Source organism: Elephas maximus, chromosome 1, assembly GCF_024166365.1.
Source record: "Elephas maximus indicus isolate mEleMax1 chromosome 1, mEleMax1 primary haplotype, whole genome shotgun sequence".
NCBI classification, from domain to species: Eukaryota; Metazoa; Chordata; class Mammalia; order Proboscidea; family Elephantidae; genus Elephas; species Elephas maximus.
In genome coordinates, this window is record NC_064819.1 from 220778906 (window position 1) to 220800452 (window position 21547).

The 21547-nt window shown below is 37.5% G+C and overlaps 1 protein-coding gene across 1 annotated transcript in view; it reads right to left on the bottom strand.

The window, feature by feature from the left end:
- Positions 1-3860: 3860 nt before the first annotated feature.
- PPIL4 (peptidylprolyl isomerase like 4) overlaps positions 3861-21547 on the bottom strand; it is a 45185-nt gene continuing 27498 nt past the window's right edge. Inside the window, exons 10-13 of the mRNA XM_049905525.1 lie at positions 20746-20857; positions 18968-19064; positions 14744-14891; positions 3861-6662 (exon numbers count right to left, since the gene is read on the bottom strand). Of these exons, the coding sequence (XP_049761482.1) occupies positions 6411-6662; positions 14744-14891; positions 18968-19064; positions 20746-20857 (609 nt within the window). The 3' untranslated portion in view covers positions 3861-6410. The remainder of the gene's footprint in view (positions 6663-14743; positions 14892-18967; positions 19065-20745; positions 20858-21547) is intronic.

A 21547-nucleotide genomic window follows, 5' to 3' on the forward strand; every position in this document is an offset into this window, starting at 1 on the left:
GGTGCTCCAGTCATATTGGACTAAGGCCCACCTTAATCCACTATGACCTCATCTTAACCTGATTACACCTACAAAGATCCTATTTCCAAATAAGGTCACATTCACAGGTAACAGGAGTTAGGACTTCAAGGTATCTTTTGGGGGGGACACAATTCAATCCATTAACATCCTCTTACATCACATCAAAGCTGTTTTACTAAAAGCATGTCTATTCACGACCATGCCAAAGATATCTGAATTATCTTCTGTAATATCAGAGTGATTATGTAGCAGCCTGTGGCTTCTTTAAATGTTTTGCTGTTGTAATGGCCATTCTATGTTCTAGCACTGCACCAACTTGAGCCGAAGGTTTCAGCTTATGCATCATCTCCTCTGGGAAGCCTACTTTAAGTCTGGATTCATCTTTGCACGTGCGGAATGGATATTGTATGAATCATATACAGTGTCAGGTGAGGAACTTGGTGCCAACCCTTGGCGAAGATCTTACACACGACTCTGAGAGTGACTTGCCTTAACTATCCCAGCGCCACTTCCTTCCTTAGGGATATGCTCTGATTTTCTACTGCCTAGCAAGCCAAATCCAAGCTTCTCAATTTTGCATTCCGTGTAGCCCGTCCTTAATTTCTTCCTCCTTCCCCATCTTCATTATTCTCCACTGTCCTCTGCTTCAGTCGGATCATCATATTGTTCTCCCTCTACGTCTGGCTTCTTGTCACCTTCATATGCCTTTGCTCTTCATACCTCTATCAATCCCCTTGTTCATCACTTCTTTTAGGACTCACCTCAAGAAATCTCTCTTAAAAGTATTTCCTAATCCTAATTCCACAGTCAATGTCCATGGAAGCAGCGGTCAAGAAATCAAACAGTGTATTGCATTGGACCAATCTGCTGCAAAAGACCTCTTTAAAGTGTTTAAAAGCAAAGATGTCACTTTGTGTGCCTGACCCAAGCCATGGTATTTTCAATGGCCTCAGATGCATGCAAAAGCTGGACAATAAAGAAGACTGAAGAATTGATGCCTTTGAATTATGGTGTTGGTGAAGAATATTGAATATACCATGGACTGCCAGGAGAATAAACAAACCTGTCTTGGAAGAATTACAGCTAGAATGCTCCTTAGAAGCAGGGATGGCAAGACTTCGTCTTATATACTTTGGATATGTTATCAGGAGGGACCAGTCCCTGGAGAGGGACATCATACTCGATGAAGTAGAGGGTCAGTGAAAAAGAGGAAGACCCTCAACAAGATGGAATGACACAGTGGGTGCAACAATGGGCTCAAACATAGTAACAACTGGGAGGATGGTGCAGGACTGGGCACTGTTTCGTTCTGTTGTACATAGGGTCACTGTGAACTAGAACCAACTCAACAGCACTTAAACACAATCCCATTAGTCCATAGCTTGTCAGGTATCACACATGGTGATATATGTCAACTTGGCTAGGCAAACCCAACCCACTGCCATCAGTCAATTCCGACTCAGAGCGACCCTGTAGGACAGAGTAAAACTGTCCCATAGGGTTCAAAGCTCTAAATCTTTACAGAAGCAGCCTGCCACATCTTTTTCCCACAGAGCAGCTGGTAAATTCAAACCACTGACCTTTTGGTTCACAGTCAACCGCTTAACCACTGCACCACCAGGGCTCCCTGGCTAGGCTATAGTGCCCAGCTATTTAATCAAACACTAATATAAGCATTGCTGTGAAGGCATTCTTGTAGATTTCATTACTATCTATTGTCAATTAACTTTTGAAAAGGCAGAGATTGGAGTGACGCAGCCACAAATCTAGGAACACCAGCAGCCACCAGAAGCTCGAAGAGGCCAGGAATGGATTCTCCCCCAGAGGATATAGAGGGAGCACAACCCTACAGATACTTTGATTTCAGCTCAGTGATACTGATTTTGGACTTGTGGCTTTTAGAACCGTGGAGAATAAATTTGTTGTTTTAAGCCCAAACCAAACCCAACCCATTGCCATTGAGTTGATTCTGACTCATAGCGGCCCTATAGGACAGAGGAAACTGCCCCATAGAGTTTCCAAGGAGCGCCTGGTGGATTTGAACTGCTGACTTTTTGGTTAGCAGCTGTAGCACTTAACCACTATGCCACCACGGTTTTCTGTTTTAAGCCAGTTTGTGGCAATTTGTTACAACAGCCACAGGAAACTAATACACTGATTAAGTATCACCTGGCAATTATTTAAGTCACTTTAGAACAATTTCTAGTTGTTTAATTTTTTGCTAGATTATCCAATCTCGCTGCAAGCTCAAGGAAGTGTCCATGTTCCTGTGCAAGGCTATTTCCTTATAAGATGGTTTCTCAACTATCTTTCCAAATAGCATAGCATTTTTCACCTAGCAGGAGACCTGTAATTTTATTAAATGGGATTTTACTCTTTGATGTACCCAGTCTAGCACAGTGGTCTGCATACAGATGGTGGCTGAGGGCAGAGATTCCAGTGTTATCAGTGTTTAACTCTTTCTTGAGTTCACAGTGGAGGGTGAGGGGAACGCCCTACTCTGCAGGAACCCCACATTCCACAGTATGAGACACCACAGAAACTCTAAGTAACAACAACCTCCCAACAGGTGGAAGAAGCATTACTCCCATTCTATAAACAGAGAAAGCAACACTTGGGGAGGTCTGACTTCCTAGGATAATAATGCAGACAGTAAGAGGTTGAACCAGATCTTAAATTCAAGTTTTCTGACTCAGAATTCTAAGCTCCCTCCACCAGACTAAGCTGTCTTTAGAGGAAACTAGTAAGACAAAACTTTTCTGTTTCAGCAACTAGAGGTCATTGTGGTCTTGTTTTAGAATCACGGTAACAAAGCAGAGAAATAGCACTCTTCTAACTTCTTTTTATACAATATGCTACCATATTTGCAATCCTTTGTGTGTGGAACTTCCCAATGCCCTAGGCAAAATAAACTAACAATACAACTTTACAACTACATGGAAAGCATTTCTCAAAAACCCTGTACATCTACCCAATAAAAAAGGAATAGGAGGGGAGGCAAAGCATAAAATTGTTAATTCTTGTCATTGCCCGTAGAAAAATTAATTATTTTTTAATTAAGAGTCTTGTGTAGGTAAGATAGGGTAGCAGTAAAGATCGTGCCATTAGTAAAAAGAATAGTTGAGATTACTTGCTTTTTTTTAAAAAAAAGTTTTGAAAATGAAGGGGATCTCCAAATTCTATCATTTAACAACAGGAAGAACAAGGTTCTCTAAAATTTCCCATCAAAACATGGTTTCATAGCAACAGTCACCAGAAGGTAAGGCTTCTGTGATTTCGATTTTACTACATATTTATGCATTCTTTATGACTCAATCTAGATGGATAAGAAATGTCAAATTTGAGATTAAAATTTTTTGATGAGTGGAAAATATAGATCTGAAATATATACTTCAGTAGCTAAAAAGCAACCCTATTTATTTAAAGACATTAATGAAAGTATAATTGCTGAACCTATCTAAAGTTTCTCCAATCTTAGCCTTTAATAGTTCTGATAAAAATCCAACTGGTAAGAGAGATTAACCTGAAACTTTATGGCAAAGTTATAATTAACGATAAATTTCAGTCCTAAAATAACAATTTTTTTCTTTTGAATTACATACATATATTTATATATCTTGCTACCTGCAGCCTGCTCAATTTTTTGCAGTTTTGGCAAAAGTCAGTGGAACAGATCACTGGAGCTTAGTTTTAAGAGTTCACCTAAAACCTAGAGAAGTAAAACAAAATGTTAATGAACTGCTAAATCTAGACAGATGTATACAGGTGTTCATCACACTATTTTTTCAGTATTTCTATGCATGTATGAAAATTTTCATATTAAAAAGATGAAAGGAAATTTAAAACTGTACTCTTCCAAAGCCTACAATAGAAAAGTGAGAAAAAAAAAAAACCACAAAATGAGATGCTTGTATTATCTCATAGTAAAAACAGATCAGTATCCACAACCTATGGGGGGAAACTCCTTAAAGAAATCAGTAAGAAAAAGACAAACTAATACAAAATGACAAAAAATAGACATGAAACAAGCTTTTCACAGAAACCAATCAAGAATGCACATAATATACATGAAAATATGCTCAACCTTGTTAGTATTTAAGAAATGCAAATTCAAACAAAGAGACATCCACTCTGGCCAAAATGGAGTAACAGAGCCAGGATTTACCTTCCCCATCTTAAACAAATAAAAAGCTGGACAAAATATATATACCAAAGATTTTCAGACTTTGGACAACAGCCAGTATAGGGCAGTTTGAGTGAAGGAACAGACAAGTAGAGTACTACAATTGCCCCAGCTGACTACATGAATTTTCCAGGCTTAACTGTGTTCTAGAGCAAAGCTCAAATATATTTAAAAGGAATACAAAAAAATCCTGCACATAAACAATGTAATATAAAATTGTAAATGCAAAATTCATCACTGGCATCCAACCAAAAGAAGCCCCAGTGGTACAGTGCTTAAGCAATCGGCTGCTAACCAAAAGGTCAGTAGGTTTGAACCCACTAGCCACTCTGTGGGAAAAAGATATGGCAGTCTGTTTCGGTAAAGATTACAGCCTTGGGAACCCTATGGGTCAGTTCTACACCGTCCTATAGGGTCACTATGAGTCAGAACCAACTCAACAGCAATGGGTTTGGCTTGGTTTTGGTTTATCCAACCAAAAAGGAGTCCCTGGTTGGCACAAATGATTAAGCACTTGCCTACTAGCCAAGAGGTTGGCAGTTCAAACCCACCCAAGAGGCACCTTGGAAGACAGGTCTGGTGATTTGCTTCCAAAAGGTTGCAACCTTGAAAATCTTATGAAGCACAGTTCTACTCTGACACATGAGATCACCATAGTTGGAACTGACTCAACAGCAATTAACAATAACAATGTCCAACCAAAAATTACGAGGCATGCAAAGAAGGAAAATAATCTTCTTAATGAGGAGAAAAATCCTTCAAGAGAAACAGACCAGAAATGATAGATGATAGAATGGATAAAGACATTAAAATAACTATTATAGACGCACTCGGTATGTTCATGAAGGTACGCAAAAGCATGAACATGTTAAGAAGAGACATGGAACATATAAAAAAGATCCAAATGGAACTTCTAAAGATTGAAACCACAAAGGTGAGATTACCAGGAGTTAATCTCCTCAGAAGAAAAGATTGGCAAACTTGGGAAACAGCTATGGAAACTATCCAACATGAAACAGGATAGAGACTTAAAAAAAAAAAAATACAAAAAACATAGCATCAGTGCACTGTGGAACAATTCAAGTGGCCTAACACACGTATAACTGGAGTCTGGGAAGAAGAGAAGTTGGAGGAGGGGAGGGACAGGAAAAAAGATGATTGAAGCCATAATGGCCCCAAATTACCCAATTTGATAAAAACCATAAACCCACAGATCCAACAATCTCAAGCAGAAGAAAAATGAAAAAACTATACCAAGCATATCATAATCAAATTGCTTAAAATCAGTGACAAAGAGAAAACCTGAAAAGCAGCCAAAGAAAACACATTACATACAGTAGAACAAAGAATAACAGCATCCTCTTGTTGGAAAACACAGTAAGATATCATTTAACATCCACTACATTGGGAAAACTTTAATGTCTAACATTAACAAGTGTTGGAGACGATGTGAAACTAAAGTAACTGACATAATGCTAGTAGGAGTATAAACTGGTACGGCCACTTTAGAATATAATTTGGCATCATCTTCTAAGATGAAGACATACATAACGCAACAATTTCACTCCTAGATACAGAATGTTCATAGCAGCACCGTCTGCAATAGCAAAAACAAATGATTCAAAAAAGCACTAGGTTGAATAAAGCAGGTTACGGAAGTAACATACATTTATATACAATTCAAAAACATACAAAATTTAACAATGTTTCATTTATGGATACATACATGTGTTGTAAAACTATAAAAACAAGCTAGAGAATGACAAACACAAAATTCAGAATTATTACTTGAGGGGGGAGGGCATATAGGAGACTTCTGAAACACAGGTAATATCCTATTTCTTAAACTGGCTGAGGGGTATACAGGTATTTATTATTCTTTATACCTTATATATACATGTTTATGTATTTCTTGTAGGTGTGAATACTTCATTAAAAAAAAGATGAGTGGAAAACGTGACTTTAATAACAATAAAATTAGTATAAAAAAGTATACAAAGAAAATGTTAAATTCTTTTTTGTCTTTCAGTGCCCTATACAATCAATATTCATCCAAAAGGGCCATAATCCTAATATGAAAAAAATAATAATAACAACAAACAGAGTCTTTAGCTGCTTTGACACAAAATCTGAACATCTGCTTCCTTCGTACTCTAAGTTAGAGAAGAGTAAATATGTTAACCACTCATTTCTGATTCTTCATCTTTCATCTGTACTTAGATTTTTCTTTATCTTTGGATTTCTTTGGACTCCTGCTTCGGTCTCTCTTTTTACTCCTTTCTCTTTCATAGGGATCTGTTTGGTATTTGGATTTGTGACTGTTACTATAATGGCCATCCCTATCTCGAGATCGGCTACGACTTCGGTTTTGAGGTCGATCTCTCTTTTCACTCTTCTGTTTCTCCCAACAGCTTTCTTCTTCCTCATAGTGACCAAACCCCATTTCCCTATAGATATCCTGTCAAAGGAACAGAGACAGAGTTACAAGTGATCCAGTAAAAAATAATAAATTTTCTGGCACTGTCAATTAACAAAACTTAGATGAGATGTCCATCATTAACAAGAAGTCGGAACAGCTCAAATTTGAATACTCACTAATCCCAAGAACCTTACAAATTAAAAAGGAAAAATAATTCAGAAAAAGCTTTAACCCTTTTTCTTATTAATCTCACCTACTATTTCAGCTGAAACCAAGGATCACATCCAAAAACAACTGAAACAGCCCAATTAATATTAGAAAAGTCCTTAGAGCAAAACTGCAATACTAAGAATTCTGGTTATGTGTGGTCACTTCTCCCTCCTCTGTGACTGCCCCCAAAAGAGCGAGCATGGGCTGGGGTTGATGCCAGCTTAGAGGCCTCAAAGTCCAGTTAGGAAAATCCAGACACCAGACAGAAAGAGAACCCCCCAATTAGGAAAAAAATAAGAAGACATGGCAGTGCACGCCCCTCTCGCTCAATCAGGTACAACCACCTGACATCTGTTTACTCTTCCTCCCCCTTCCCCTTTTACAAAGGGAGGCAATGAAATGACTAAAATTCCTGTAAGAGTCCTATAAAGAAGACATTAGATAAATAACATAATAGGAAACAGGTCTTAAGAGATAAGTCAAGCCCTGACAGGGAACACAACAGAGAATCCCTGATGGAACAGGAGAAAAGTGGGATGCAGATCTCAAATTCTAGTAAAAAGACTAGATTTAATGGTCTGACTGACACTTGAGGAATCCCAGAGGTCATGGTCCCCAGACTCTCCGTTAGCCCAAAACTAAAACCATTTCCGAAGTCAACCCTTCAGACAAAGATTAGGCTGAACTATAAGAAATAAAATGAATCTGGTGAGGAGTGTGCTTCTTGGCTCAAGTAGACACATGAGACTATGTGTACAGCTCCTGTCTGGAAGAGAGATGAGAAGGCAGAGGGGGACAGGAGCTGGTTGAATGGACGTGGGAAATACAGGGTGGAAAGGAGTGCACTGTCACATTGTAGGGAGAGCAACTAGGGTCACATAACAATGTGTGTAAGTTTTTGTATGAGAAACTGGCTTGAATTGCAAATGTTCACTTAAAGCACAATAAAAAAAAAAGAGCACTTAGAACAGAAAAAAAAAAAGAGATAAGTCAATTAGTCTAAAAAGAAAATAGATACTGCAAACTTTGGCCTGAGTGATTAATTTTTTAAACGTTTTCTTTTACAACAGATCCTCTCTACACCTTCAAAGAAATTTTCTGTATTTAGGCTAGGCTTATATAAGTTTTTGTTTAAATCATTATTTACATATTTATTAAAAATAAATTAAGAAACACTGGAATAATTCATTGCCCAAACACAAAGGTACATTTAATTCTATTTTTAGTAATTAAACGTTGTTGTTGTTGTTATGTACCGTCGAGTCGATTCCAACTCATAGCAACCCTACAGGACAGAGTAGAACTGCCCCATAGAGTTTCCAAGGAGCGGCTGGTGGATCTGAACTACTGGCCTTTTGGTTAGCAGCTGAGCTCTTAAGCACTGAGTGACCAGGGCTCAAAAGGTACACAGCATAATTAAAAATATAATGTTGAAGAAATACAGTATCACTAAGCTAATAATACAACATAAGAATTTTCATAACCCACACAGAAAAGAACGTTGTAAAATTACCCACTGCTGTCAAGTTGATTCCAACTCATAGTGACGCTACAGGGCAGAGTAGAACCGGCCCACAGGGTTTCCAAGGAGTGGCTGGTGGATTTGAATTGCCAACCTTTGGTTAGCAGCCAAACTCTTAACCACTGTGCCACCAGGGCACCAATAATTAAACAGTAGCGGTAATTTTCCAATATAGAAGAGCCCTAGTCTGTTTCTGCTTGTGTCCTATCTCTAATTAAAACCAGTATCTCAGCAACTGGCAAAAATCTAGAGACCACAACCAATGCTCTTTCATGAGATAGCTCGTAAAATTCAACTTTCGTAAGAGATTAAGCATGTCCTCTAAAGCTCTAAGAATTGAACTCCCAGGGGTTCCAGCTCTATCACCACAGATACTATTATAGTAGATGGAAATGTCAAAGTTTAAAATTCAGAGTGATGGAGACACATTGCTAAGGACTAGTTTTTAAACAAATGATTAATTCTTCCATATACCATCTAGGTACTATACATTACACCTGGCATATGGTTTGCAGTATGTGAAAAAAATCAAAAACGTTCATTACAATCATAATCACATTGTGGAAAACAACATTACAAACTGATTCACGATGTTCTACATGGCCCCAATAGTTTTTGGTGTTCTATAAAAGTCCTAAAGGTTGAAAAATGAGCAGGTATTTTGGTTTAGCCCTTTATCAACTGTTCCCTAGCAAAATATGACATTCTTAGATAAAAGAGTTTTTGTGCTTCTTGTAACATATACAAAATATAAATATTTACTATTCTGTCTGTATAGGCCCATTGCTTTTGAGTCAATTTCAACTCCTAGTGACCCTATAGGACAGAGCAGGACTGTCCCATAGAGGTTCTAAGGCTGTAATCTTTACTGAAGCAGACTGCCACATCTTTCTCCCGCACAGCGGTTGCTAGTTTCGAATGGCTGATCTTTTGGTTAGCAGTTGAGCGCTTAACCACTGTGCCACCACGGCTCCTGTCTATACAAACAGTACTTATTTCTTTACCAGTTGAGACAATAAATTTTTTAAATGCAGGACTCTCACTCAACACGTTACTATTATACAAATAGATATTGAAATGGTTTGAGTATTTAAAATAAAAGAAATAAAGGTTATACAGTACCTAATGCTTTGAAAAAGTTGAGAAAGCTAAAAATCCGGAATGAACTGAAATCTCAAAACCACTCCTGCTTGACAGGGTAGAGAAGAGGAGGGAGAGCAGCTTACTGTGAAAACAATACAAGGTTTGAAGTTAGGGAGATTGGGTTAATGGTCTTTGACATTTGGAAGTGTCAGACAGGAAACATTCTCCAGGCTAGAATTATGAGGAAAGAAATTAGAACTCAAGATGACCTTCGAAGGATAAGAGGGGTTGGATTGGCTGTGCAAAAGCTAGTATAATTGGTGTAAGTGAAAAGTGAAAGGCAGGAATTAGTGCTGTATGTATGCAGGTGAAAAGGGTAGGTGGCTGGATGAAGCCATGTTAGAATGATGCTCTAAGTAAGTATGTGGTAGCGAGATGGTAAGTACAAGATGGTTAGAGTACAAAGTTATCCTCACTCAAGAAATAAGGAAATGGAGCCTCAAGAGATCTACATAGGTTAGAGACATTTAACTGATCAGTAACCTGACATATAAAATTAAAAAGTAGGGTGGACAGAAATATGACAAAACAAAACACCTGCCTGAATGAAAATCAATGGGTTAAAGCCCAAGGGCTTCTGGTGTCAATATCTTCACATCTGAAGTGAGAGAACTGAACTAGATGAATTCTAAGTCCTTTCCTGTGTGGATTTTCAGGAATTCTATGACTCTACATATTTAAGACTTACGAAAAGATGATTAGGATATGCCCCAAAAAAGGAAAAGTAAAAACACAAAATGGCCAATTTAAAGCAATCAATTTAACCTAACAAATGACTTGATGTAAAGCAGCCAAAAAAATCTAATCTAACTGAAACTACCCTTGCTCAAGTCTCTGAGACTAAATCAAAGATTTAGTTAAATCAAAATGGGGCCCTGGTAGCACGGTGGTTAAGAGATCAAGTAACCAAAAGGTCAGTGGCTGAAATCCACCAGGTGCTCCCTGAAAACCCTATGGGGCAGTTCTACTCCGTCCTATAGGATCACTATGAGTCGGACTGACTCAACGGCAACGGGTTTGTTTTTGTTTTGTAAATCACTAAAATGACACTAAATCATTAAAATAACAGCAAAAACAGAATCCCCAGTTACAAGAATACTAAACACCTATGAAGACCACAGCAGAGGAAACACAACTAGCCTGAATGGCCTTTATCATCCCTCTAAGCCAGGCCACCTCCAACTGAATACTCACTTCCTGTAACTGCCCCCCCTCACCCGGTAAAACCCAAACCTCAACAACACAATAACCATCTTTGGAATTAAGAAATGAGGTGGAAAAATTAAACGGAGAAGTTTTCAAATTGAACAGTAAGGCCGTCATTCACCAAAAAAAAATCAGAGTTTAAAGAAATGAGTTAAACATTCTTAGGAAACCAGACATACCAACAAATAGGAAAATTTGAGTTACAACCTCTACTGAAAATTTCCCTTAATGATTACATTTTTGAGACTGAATCAAAAGGAACATAATCAGAATAATACAAAAAATTGGGGCCATCTAAAATCTTAAATCCTGATGCAGTTTTATTAGAAGGAAAAAAATAAGAGAAAATTAGTATAGCTATATTATTAAATCAAAGTACAAAATAAAAAGCACATACTTAATATACTAGAGGGGAGAAGATAAAGCTAGGAGATCATTATTATTCAGAGTTTAACAATTTTATAGTTGTCAGTGGCCCTAAAATTCTTCTAAAATACTAATAGCATTCCTCCCCAAACCACTGCTCTTCACTCCATGCAGAGGAGAAAGGTACTGACCACATTAAGGTTTTCAAGTGATATATACAGCAGGGTCAAAGAGTCACAAGAGCAGGCGGGGGGCGGCGGGGGGGAGTCGATCACAGACTTAAAATGCAACCCCTCTTGAATTTGTTTCCAAAAAAAAACCAAACCCATTGCTGTCAGTAGATTCCAACTCATAGTAACCCTAGAGGACAGAGTAGAACCGCCTCATAGGATTTCCAAGGCTGTAATCTTCACGGAAGCAGACTGCTACACCTCTCTCCCAAGGAGCAGCTGGTGGGTTTGATCTGCCAACCTCTGGGTCTGGGTCAGCGGCCCAGCACTGTACCACCAGGGCTCCTTTGAATTTGTTTAGACCTCTGATTATCTCAAAAACACCAATGTTTATCTTACGCCTAAATTCACTGAAGATTCCATTCCATGTACAAGTACAGGATAAGGAGCAATCACGAAAAGCAGCACAAGGGGGATAAAAAGGAATTAAGGGTTATTAGTGGAAACCATGCTACATACTCATAGAAATGTGAAATGTGATATAGTCACCATAAAAAAGATCGGGGTGATTCAGACTAAATGAATAGAATGAGAGAATCTAAGAGGGAGGAGATGTTCCCATGAGTTATATCGTACTGGAATACGATATTCTGGGACACGATGCATTAGAATGTTAGAATAACAAAAGGATTTAGGAAAGCAAACTGACAGGAGCATATTGGAGGTGAGAAGGGCAGAAGTATAGTAGCTAGGAGACAAGCCTGAGTTTAAATTACACTTCTACAACAACTTATTTGCTGTGTAAAACTATGGGCAAGTCACAACCTCTTTAGTTGCTCATTTTCTTTATTTCTAAGAACTCAAGAGATGTTAGCTGTTACTATCATCACTACCACTGATTCACACGAAAACACCTGAAGGAATTGAGAACATGTAGCTTAAAAACTGCAGAGTGGAGCGTGAACGACGGCAACCTTCAAATAGCTAAAGGGTCACGAAGGGAAGAGAGCAGTCATCTGCTGAATGACAAGGGGTAGGAATCTATCTTATCAAAAAAACAGCAGCTTAAGTATATAAAATACTATTTGCTTAAAAGCTTTAAAAATGAACAATAAACCATGAAACACATAAAATGGTTACCTGTGGGGGGGAAAAGGGTGAGGAAACAGGAACAGAAGCTAGGTTCTCTGTATGTACCATTTTCTAGATTTTAGTTTAGAACCATATAAACAGTTTACAAAACTACAAAAAAAAAAGTGTTTAATGTAATCCTTAAACATGAAAAGGAAAATTATACCAATTAAATATGAACCCACTTGGAAGCATAAAAACTATCCCAAATGACTTTCAAAAACCCACTGCTGTCGAGTCGATTCAAATGACTTTAAAACCTAGTAATTTGATTCTTTATCCTAGTGGGATATACCTCAAGTACAAAAAGAACTTAAAGAATCATAAATGATCTTCAGTAATCATATTGTTGGTACCAGTGTTGATATTGCTATTCTAAGACTATATTCTCATTTTTGTAAAAATAAAAAAATTATGTGTGTGTGTGTAGAAAGATTATACATAAAGATCTGAAAGAATACACAATAATCTCAGGACTTTTTTATTTTTGCTAATTTTTATCTTCTATTCTACAGTATACATATGCTGCTTTGTACCAATAGTAATTTTTTAAAAAGAGATATTTTTCACTTATAATCAGGTAGCACTTTGGTCCATAAAAGTAATAACAATAATAGCCAGGGTATAAAATCCACGTACATCTTCCCACTTAATCTTAACAACATGCCTGTGAGGTAAGTATTGTCTCAGTTTCACAGAAGAGGAAACTATGGCTCAGAAAGTTAAGTAATTTGTCAGGTCACATTAACGAAATGATAGTGTAGAAAAATTAAATCTGCTTCTTCTGATAGGAAAACCTTTACTTTGTCTACCATAGTACATTTCTCCATCTCTGTGTTTTTGCTTGACATTCTCACCGTCTTGCGTTCCCTCCTCCGCCTTCAGGGCCCAGCTCAAATATTTTCTATGAGGTAAAGCAAAAAGCAAGTGGGCTGGCTTGCAGGTGAGAAATGATTTCTTCCCTTTATAATCAATTTTCTTTGGGGATTTTTATTATTGTTGCTTTAAGAAAGTCTGTTATAAAATGCATTAAGAAAACATTCTGCACCCCACTTTGGTGGGTGGCATCTGGGGTCTTAAATGCCAGCAAGTTGCCATCTAAGATGCATCGATTGGTCTCAGCCCACCTGGAGCAGGGGAGAATGAAGAACACCAAAGACACAAGGTAATTATGAGCCCAAGAAACAGAAAGAGCCACATAAATCAGAGACTACAGCCTGACACTAGAAGAACTAGATGGTGCCCGGCTACAACGGATGGCTGCCCTAACGGGCACAGCAGAGAATCCCTGATGAGTTAGGAGAACAGTGGGATGCAGTCCTCAAATTCTCGTAAAAAGACCGGACTCAATGGTCTGACTGAGACTGGAAGGACCCTGGAGGTCATGGTCCCCAGACCTTCTGTTAGCCCAAGACTGGAGCCATTCCCGAAACCAACTCTTCAGACAGGGATTGGACTGGACTATAAGACAGAAAATGATACTGGTGAGGTGTGAGCTTCTTGGCTCAAGTAGACACAAGAGACTATGTGGGCAGCTCCTGTCTAGAGGGGAGATGAGAAGGCAGACTGGGACAGGAGCTGGCTGAATGGACACGGGGAATACAGGGTGGAAAGGAGGAGTGTGCTGTCTCATTAGGAGGAGGGCAATTAGGAGTACATAGCAAGGTGTATACAAATTTTTGTATGAAAGACTGACTTGCTGACTTGATTTGTAAACTTTCACTTAAAGCACAATAAAAAAGTTACAAACAAGAAAGTCTGTTATTCAGGAAAGTTTTGGGAATGATGAAGTTAATTATTGGTGTTGTTTTTATTTCATAGATACAATACAGAAGAGCATAACTGTTTTACAGGCCCTAAAACCTCAAGAGCTATAAGTACTGTACATAAATTAAATAAGTAAGAACTTCTTGAGCACAATCACACTTGCTTTTGATGGAAATAAATGAATGCCCACAAATATAGAAATCACCCTGGCCTCACAATGGGGAACCGTATGATCCATGAAGTTACTTAAAAACAATCTTTTATAATTTCTGATATACATTCTTGAAGGTTAAAGTTCATTACCCCTTGAAACTATTTTATGTTTTAGAGTTAGGAATATACCCATACCCATGTTTAGGACTACTACATTTACCATCTAAAATACCAAGGGATAAAACAGTTCTTCACAGCTAAGAATGAAAAGGAGCCCTGGTGGTGCAGTGGTTAAGAGCTCGGCTGCTAACCAAAAGGTCAGTAGTTCGAACCCACCAGCCACTCCTTGAAAATGCCACGGGGCAGTTCAACTCTGTCCTATAGGGTTGCTCTGAGTTAGAATCGACTCAACAGCAACCGTTTTTTTTTTTAAGGGTAGAAATTAGAAGTACCTGATTAGGATTTTTGATCAGCATATAGTCCTCATCTTCTTTTTCTTCAGAGCAGTGACGGGTTTTCTTTTTGTGTTTTTTACTCGTGTGCGAGTGACTTGATTTTGAGTCTTCTGCCTCTTCATCTAATACAAGCTCATATTTTGCACTGCAGCAGTTAGTTAAGGACAAATGTGAGAAGTGACGCTGATAAAACATCAAAACACAAGAATCTGGTAAACAAAGGAGGCCATTAAGCTAAAGGTATGTTTTTAACCCCCCAAATTTAAGTTTATTTCTAAAAGAAAACTCATATTTTCTCTCATTACATACTCAGGAGAAATGGAGAGAACCCTGCTCTATAAACAGTTAAACCAACTGCTAAATGGGCAAAAAATATGGGGAAAAAAAAAAAACAACAACACTATACCCACAAGGGAAAATGCAAGTACCGTAAGAACAAAGAAAACACTTCTCAGTAATGAAAAAAATTTGAACCTAGAAAATGAGGCACTGTCTTGAGAATAAAAAAAAGTAATGCCCCCAATGCAAGAGACACTAGGTAAGAAAACAAGTACAACCACAGGATTCTTTTTTTAAGAAGTGGAGATTAGTTCAGTCCTTTAGGAGAAAATTTAGCAACACATATCAACAGTTATCAATAAGATTCTACAAAATTCTCTACAAAGAATATATAAAAAATTAGAGTAAGGGTAAAAAAACAAAGGTATACATAATAGGATTACTTTTAATAACAGAAACTGGAAATAACAAAATGCCTCATAATAAAGATACACTTAAATACATTATAGTACTTCAACTATAACATATTATTATAAAGAAAGCTATTAACAATGACCAATGATGTTATGAAAAAACCTGAAAAAGTATATGAAAAATTTTAAGTGAAAACAGCTTGAAGCAAAACTGCATATATAATGTAATGATTACAATGTTATAAAAACTTATAAAAGGAACAAGAGAAATAAAAAAGTATTATCTGTCTAGGTGGTAAATCTTTTTTTGTTTTTTTCATTATTTCATTTAAATGTGTTGTAAAAATTTTATTAACATGTTTTAATTCAAAAACAAGCATTTTCTTTTATACACCACAATGCCTTAGATTGAAAAAAAAAAAATTATGACCCTTGCTGAAAATGATCTCAATTACTAAAACGGACTTCGTGGGAGGCTGACAGGGGCTAGACCAAGGGTTTTAGAAAGGCTTATGCAGAAGCCCAGTACACAGAGCTATTCTAGTTCCTGGTGGGCCCAAAGTTCAAGCGCTGACACACTTCCTTCATGACTGTTTTCGCAATGCCACCGCCCTAGGCTTTCCTCAGGGGTGTCTCACTTCTATGTAAAATCAAAGAGGAAAACACTGTCCCCTCTAGCTTCTCGCAAGATGATTAAAGATGGCTAGTCAGCCCACGCCATCCTCTTATTCCTCCATTATCTCCAAATTCTTTTCTTCTTTATTCCATATCATGCTGTTTCCAGGGTATCCTTCTCCTTATTCAGACAAGAATCTAGCAGCCCTGCCTATACTTTGATCTTACTTTGTGCTCTGCATACGCCGCTCCCTCTGTCCAAAATGCTTCCTAACGGTGTTCTCCAACTGAAGTTTGTAATCTGTTTTGTGGATCACAACCAACATTTTTAAAAATAATATTAAATAGAAAATAAAACGCATGGCACCTAAAGATTTTTTTTATTTTATGAAATTTTTGTTCCTGTGTGCGCTTTTGTGTGTGTGTGTTAATAATTGTACTGGGTCATGATATAAACTGTACTTCTTATACAATGGTTCATAGTTTTAAAAAAAGGCATCCCACCTCAGCCTTCCCTCCTCTGTACTCAGGTCTGGGCTTTAATGTGACCTCTTTCGGAGTTACTTGAGGGTCTTCCTGGGTCCCCCACCCCTATTATAACCTACCACATCACCATGTATTTCTTTGTAATACTTGACATACTTAATTAACGTAATTATTTAATATCTTTTCCTCTTAGCTCCCCCCACCCCAAGAATATAATGTAAGCTCTACGAGGGCCGGGGCTGACTATCTGTCACTGCTAACTGGGTAAATAACAGATGCTAAGTATTTGTTGATTACTTCTTGTATCACCCAGACACTACATCTTTTCCTTGTTTACTGATCCACTATCTTCTCACCACTGCAATCAACACTTTTTTAAAAAAGATGCCAAATCCCTTAAACATCCTTGGAATAAAACAAAAATTTCTAATCTTACTGACTTCTTTTCCTCGATTTCTTCTCTGAAGTCTAGCCTGGCCATGTTAATCTTCCCTCTTCTTCTACTTCTATTTTTAAATGTTCTTACTGACAATCTACATTTACAGCAATTCCTCCAGACCCACAAAGTACAGCTCCACAAAGCCTTTTTAACTGACTTCAGACAACTTATCTGTATACTAGATTATCCTCTGAATCCTCTTCCCTTGCCATAACAAAAAAATTATATATATATACCTGTATGTATACTGATAGATAGATCTGACACATTTATAAACACTTGTTCTATCCCTTTATTATTCTACTTGAGATTATAAATTCCTCATAAAAAGAAACTTACCAATTATCAAGAACATAAAGGCTATCTACTATATCAGCCTCATGAATTTCCTTTCTTGTTCAATATTTTATCTAAGAGTGATTAACAGTGGTTTGTACTCAGACATGTTTGTTCTCTACATTAAGTTCAAAAGGCTAAAGCTGTGCTGTTCAATGTAACAGCTACTAGCCACATGTGGCTGTGTAACTGCAAACTAAGTAAAATTTAAAATTCAGTTCCTCAGTCCATTTCACGTGCTCATTAGTCACATGTGGTTAGTAGTTATAATGGACGGTAGAGACACAGTCCATTTCCATCACTGCAGAAAGTCCTACTGGAAAGTCTTGAGCTAGAGATTTATTCTCCAACAAGCCTAGTTTCCTTTCTTAGCTCTTAGTAACCTATCATCTCGAACTGAAAACATTTTAACACTACTTTTTCTTTCCAGCATGAACCACCTCTGAGGGGAGGCCTCCTGCTACTTTATGCAATCCAACTGTACTTCCTTGCATTTGTCCTACACACTCCCCTTCTTCCAGCTGCAGCTTCCAGTGGTTAGCCTAAATTTAGTATCAAAGATTTGATAAACAAATCTCAAATGTATTCCAGCCATACCCCTTATAATTTTGAGATTTCAATCCTACCGCCTCTAATGTTCATCTTTTCAGACCAAACCTTAGCTTGTCTGCACGTGAAAGCCTCTCCCTCATGTTGACTACATCAGTATACTCCAGACTTTATCCAGCTCTAGCGCCTCACAATGCTTTATGCATTGTAGACAGTCAACACATTTTCAAAAATGAATATATAACAGGTCAACCTGATATTCATCTTTCCTTGATGAATACATGGAAAAGAAATGTTTATACAGCAAGGGAAAAGAGAATCCCTGAAACACCAACAGAAACTAGGAAACAATGAAACCATTTACCAGAAAGAATCAACAAAAGAAATAACCTTTGCAATGTGTGGAGTGATAGATTTATAATGAGAGTATCAACGAATAAACTTAAAATGACATAATATGAACAGTATGTTTTATTGCTTCTTACTTGCCTCAACCTAAAACTTGTGAGAACCTGAATTAAATGGGCAAGGCAATGGATTTCATTTTAATCCTATGAAATTCAGTCCTTGCACACAACAGGAGCCCAATAAATATTTGTTGATAGACTACGGACAACGTACTATGCAGAAAGCAGCAGCCTAGTCTTGTAAAAAACTACAGGATTTTGTTATTTAGATATTCACCACCTCCAAGGAAGTAAAACATACGAGCAGAGTTAGCATAAGGCAATTAGCTTGGCAATAAAGATATTTTCTGGCTTTGAGGATGCTGAAACGTTATAATTATATACAGAAAATATAAATCTTACCTGAAGATTTTTTGAGAGTAAGGTAAGTGCTCATCTACTTTAACCTAAGAGTAGGAAGATAAAAGAATTAGGCTAAATTTTTCTTTCAGCTCTAACTTTTTCCACACAATAGAGAATATAATGAAAAATCAAAGTATATGTAAGATGATGAAAAGTGGTAACAATATATTATTTCTTCACAAACTATCTGGAGTCAGGAACCTTGTCTTTTTCAATGTATCACACATTACTCTATACAATAAAAAAATAGTGGACGGTTAATACACGTTGACTAACTGGTTTTTGTTAAGGATACTCCTGTTTAGGCTTTACTTTATCTTTCAGAACCAAATTAGATGGTTTATTCTGTTCCTTTTCATACTCCTTGAAATCACTCTTGGTGTACTTCCCACCTATTATTAAGAAAAGAAAAAAGAATTTGGTAAGAAAAATCACTTAATTAATCAAGAACAATAATTATTTCATAAGAAGTACAATATAAGAGCTATTTTATAAATGGCATATATATAAACTTCGTATATGTCAGGGGACAGAAAAGGCTGACAACAAAAATAATCATAGCAATTCAGTCTCATTTATTAATTTAAATGAAATCAGATATCCATTTTGCTAGATAGCTATATGCTGCCACCTAATGATACACGTGAATATTACAACACCACACTTTCAAATTCTAAATTACACATTGAACACATTCACAAAAAATAATGCAGTGTTTAAGTAAAGCCATTAAGTCAACAAGAACATTAAGTTATAGAAAACTGAGGGACTGGAACTTGAGTTAGAGACCTGAGAGACTGGAAGTAGTGAGGCTTTAAAGTCCTCTGGTCTGTCAAAAAAATACTCTGCCTCAAAATCTCAACAGAGCACTAAGCAGGCAGGGGATAGCACAGCACATCAAGAAGTTCACTAAACAGATATGAGAGGAAAGGGCTGGCCAGAGCACCAAAGACAACTGTCTCTGCTTTGAAATTCTGGCTTAGGAGCACCTTTATTCCTCCCAAAAGCCAAAAATGAAATGGACAATCCCTTGAGAAAAATAGGGCTCACTGTTACCGCCTGGCTAGCCTACAGTGGGAGGGCCAGGAAGGGGAAAGCCTCCACGCAGCTTCTCTGATCTCAGGTCTAGTCTGCTACCAGAGGACGGTTCCGTTCTCACCCATATCCCAGACCTGCTGACTGATCTGCCTTTCCTGTCTGTCACCGACCACTAAGAAATGCCTTCTGTGGGAAGCCTTCCTCCAGAAGGGTTCAAAAACTGGAGGTATACAAAGAGATATTTTGTTTGCAAATCTTATATACACCTTTATTGCCAGGGTCTTGTAAGGAAGAAAAAAGAGAAAACAAAGGCGGGGGGACAAGAATTAAAGATGAGATGAATATGCTTGGCAATTCAGAGGTTCTGAAAACAAAAAGCAGTCAATACCTAATGTTTCATACAAATGTGAAACAGACCACTGTGAACGTTAAAATACTAAAAACAGTAACAAACGAGCATCATTTTATCATTGAAAAAATGCCATGTGTTTGTCATGAGGCATCTCACTGTGGATGAGATAGTTACGGTATGATAGAAAAGGCAACGGATTAAAGTGAGAGGTCCTGGTTTCAGATCCTGGCTCTACCTCATGTCTCTGAAACTCATTCTCTTCATTTATAAACTGAAAAGAGTACCAACATTTCACTGAGCTGTTGGAATCACTAAACGAGCCTATAAGGGAGAGTACTTATTTTTAGCACTGTGAATAACACATAGCATACATTCAATTTTTTTTAATGTGAATTCATAATATAAAAAATTATCTCAGAATTAACTGAGATGAACAATAAACCATGTGATGGCATATGTGGAACTGAGGCATCTATTTCCTATTCGGCATCTTACTCTAGACAAAAACATGAAGAAATTCACTTAAAAGTCATCTTCTAAATAAACTACATTGAAACTACTTAGGCAGGCAATATCATCTCTTCTGTGGATGGACTGGCTGGGAAGACAGGATTGAGAGAGAGAAAACACATAACACAAGCATGCAACGCAGAACAGAAACAAAGGAAGAAAAACCAACTTACCTTTTCCTTTCCATTTAACCTTCGCAACAGACTGGCTAAAATCCACATGTATTCTTCTGTCATCTATAAGTACATTGTCCATTTTGAAAAAGGCTTTCTCACAATCTTCTTCCTGATTATAAAAACAAAACCAAACCCATTGCCATTGAGTCAATTCCGACTCATAGTGACCCTACACAGGACAGAGCAGAACTGCCCCATAGGGTTTGCAAGGCTGTAATCTTACGGAAGCAGACTGCCACATCTTTCTCCCACAGAGCGGCTGGTGAGTTTGAACCATCAGCCTCTCAGTTAACAGCCAACTGCTTAGCCACTGAACCACCAGGGCTCCATCTTGATAGTAATTGTAACAACTCGAATATAAATCTTTATGGAAAAGATCTCTATACCTAGAACAAATACTGAAAACACAAAAAAGTCTGTTGTTACTAAAACTAATATTTGAATGTTTACTGTGTGCCAGTTGGTGTTATATGCTTTGCATCTGTTATCTCAATTAACTCTGATAGTAACTCTATGAGGTACTATCTATTACCTCCATTTTCCCAATGATGAAACAGGTTTAAAAGGTCTAAGTTCCCAAAGGTCACACATGGCAAGGGTCAGAGCCACGACTGGAATGGAGGCAGTCTGATCTCAGTAGACATATATATAGATTGTTATGCAAGTTCACAATCCCTTTTATGCACTTCTGAAATCCAAAAATATCCTCCAAACTGAAAGCTCTTTTCATAAATTTGATGTCAAAATTCATTTGACACCAAATGGCAGCAAAACCTGACCTACTGGGAGCTATGGTCTT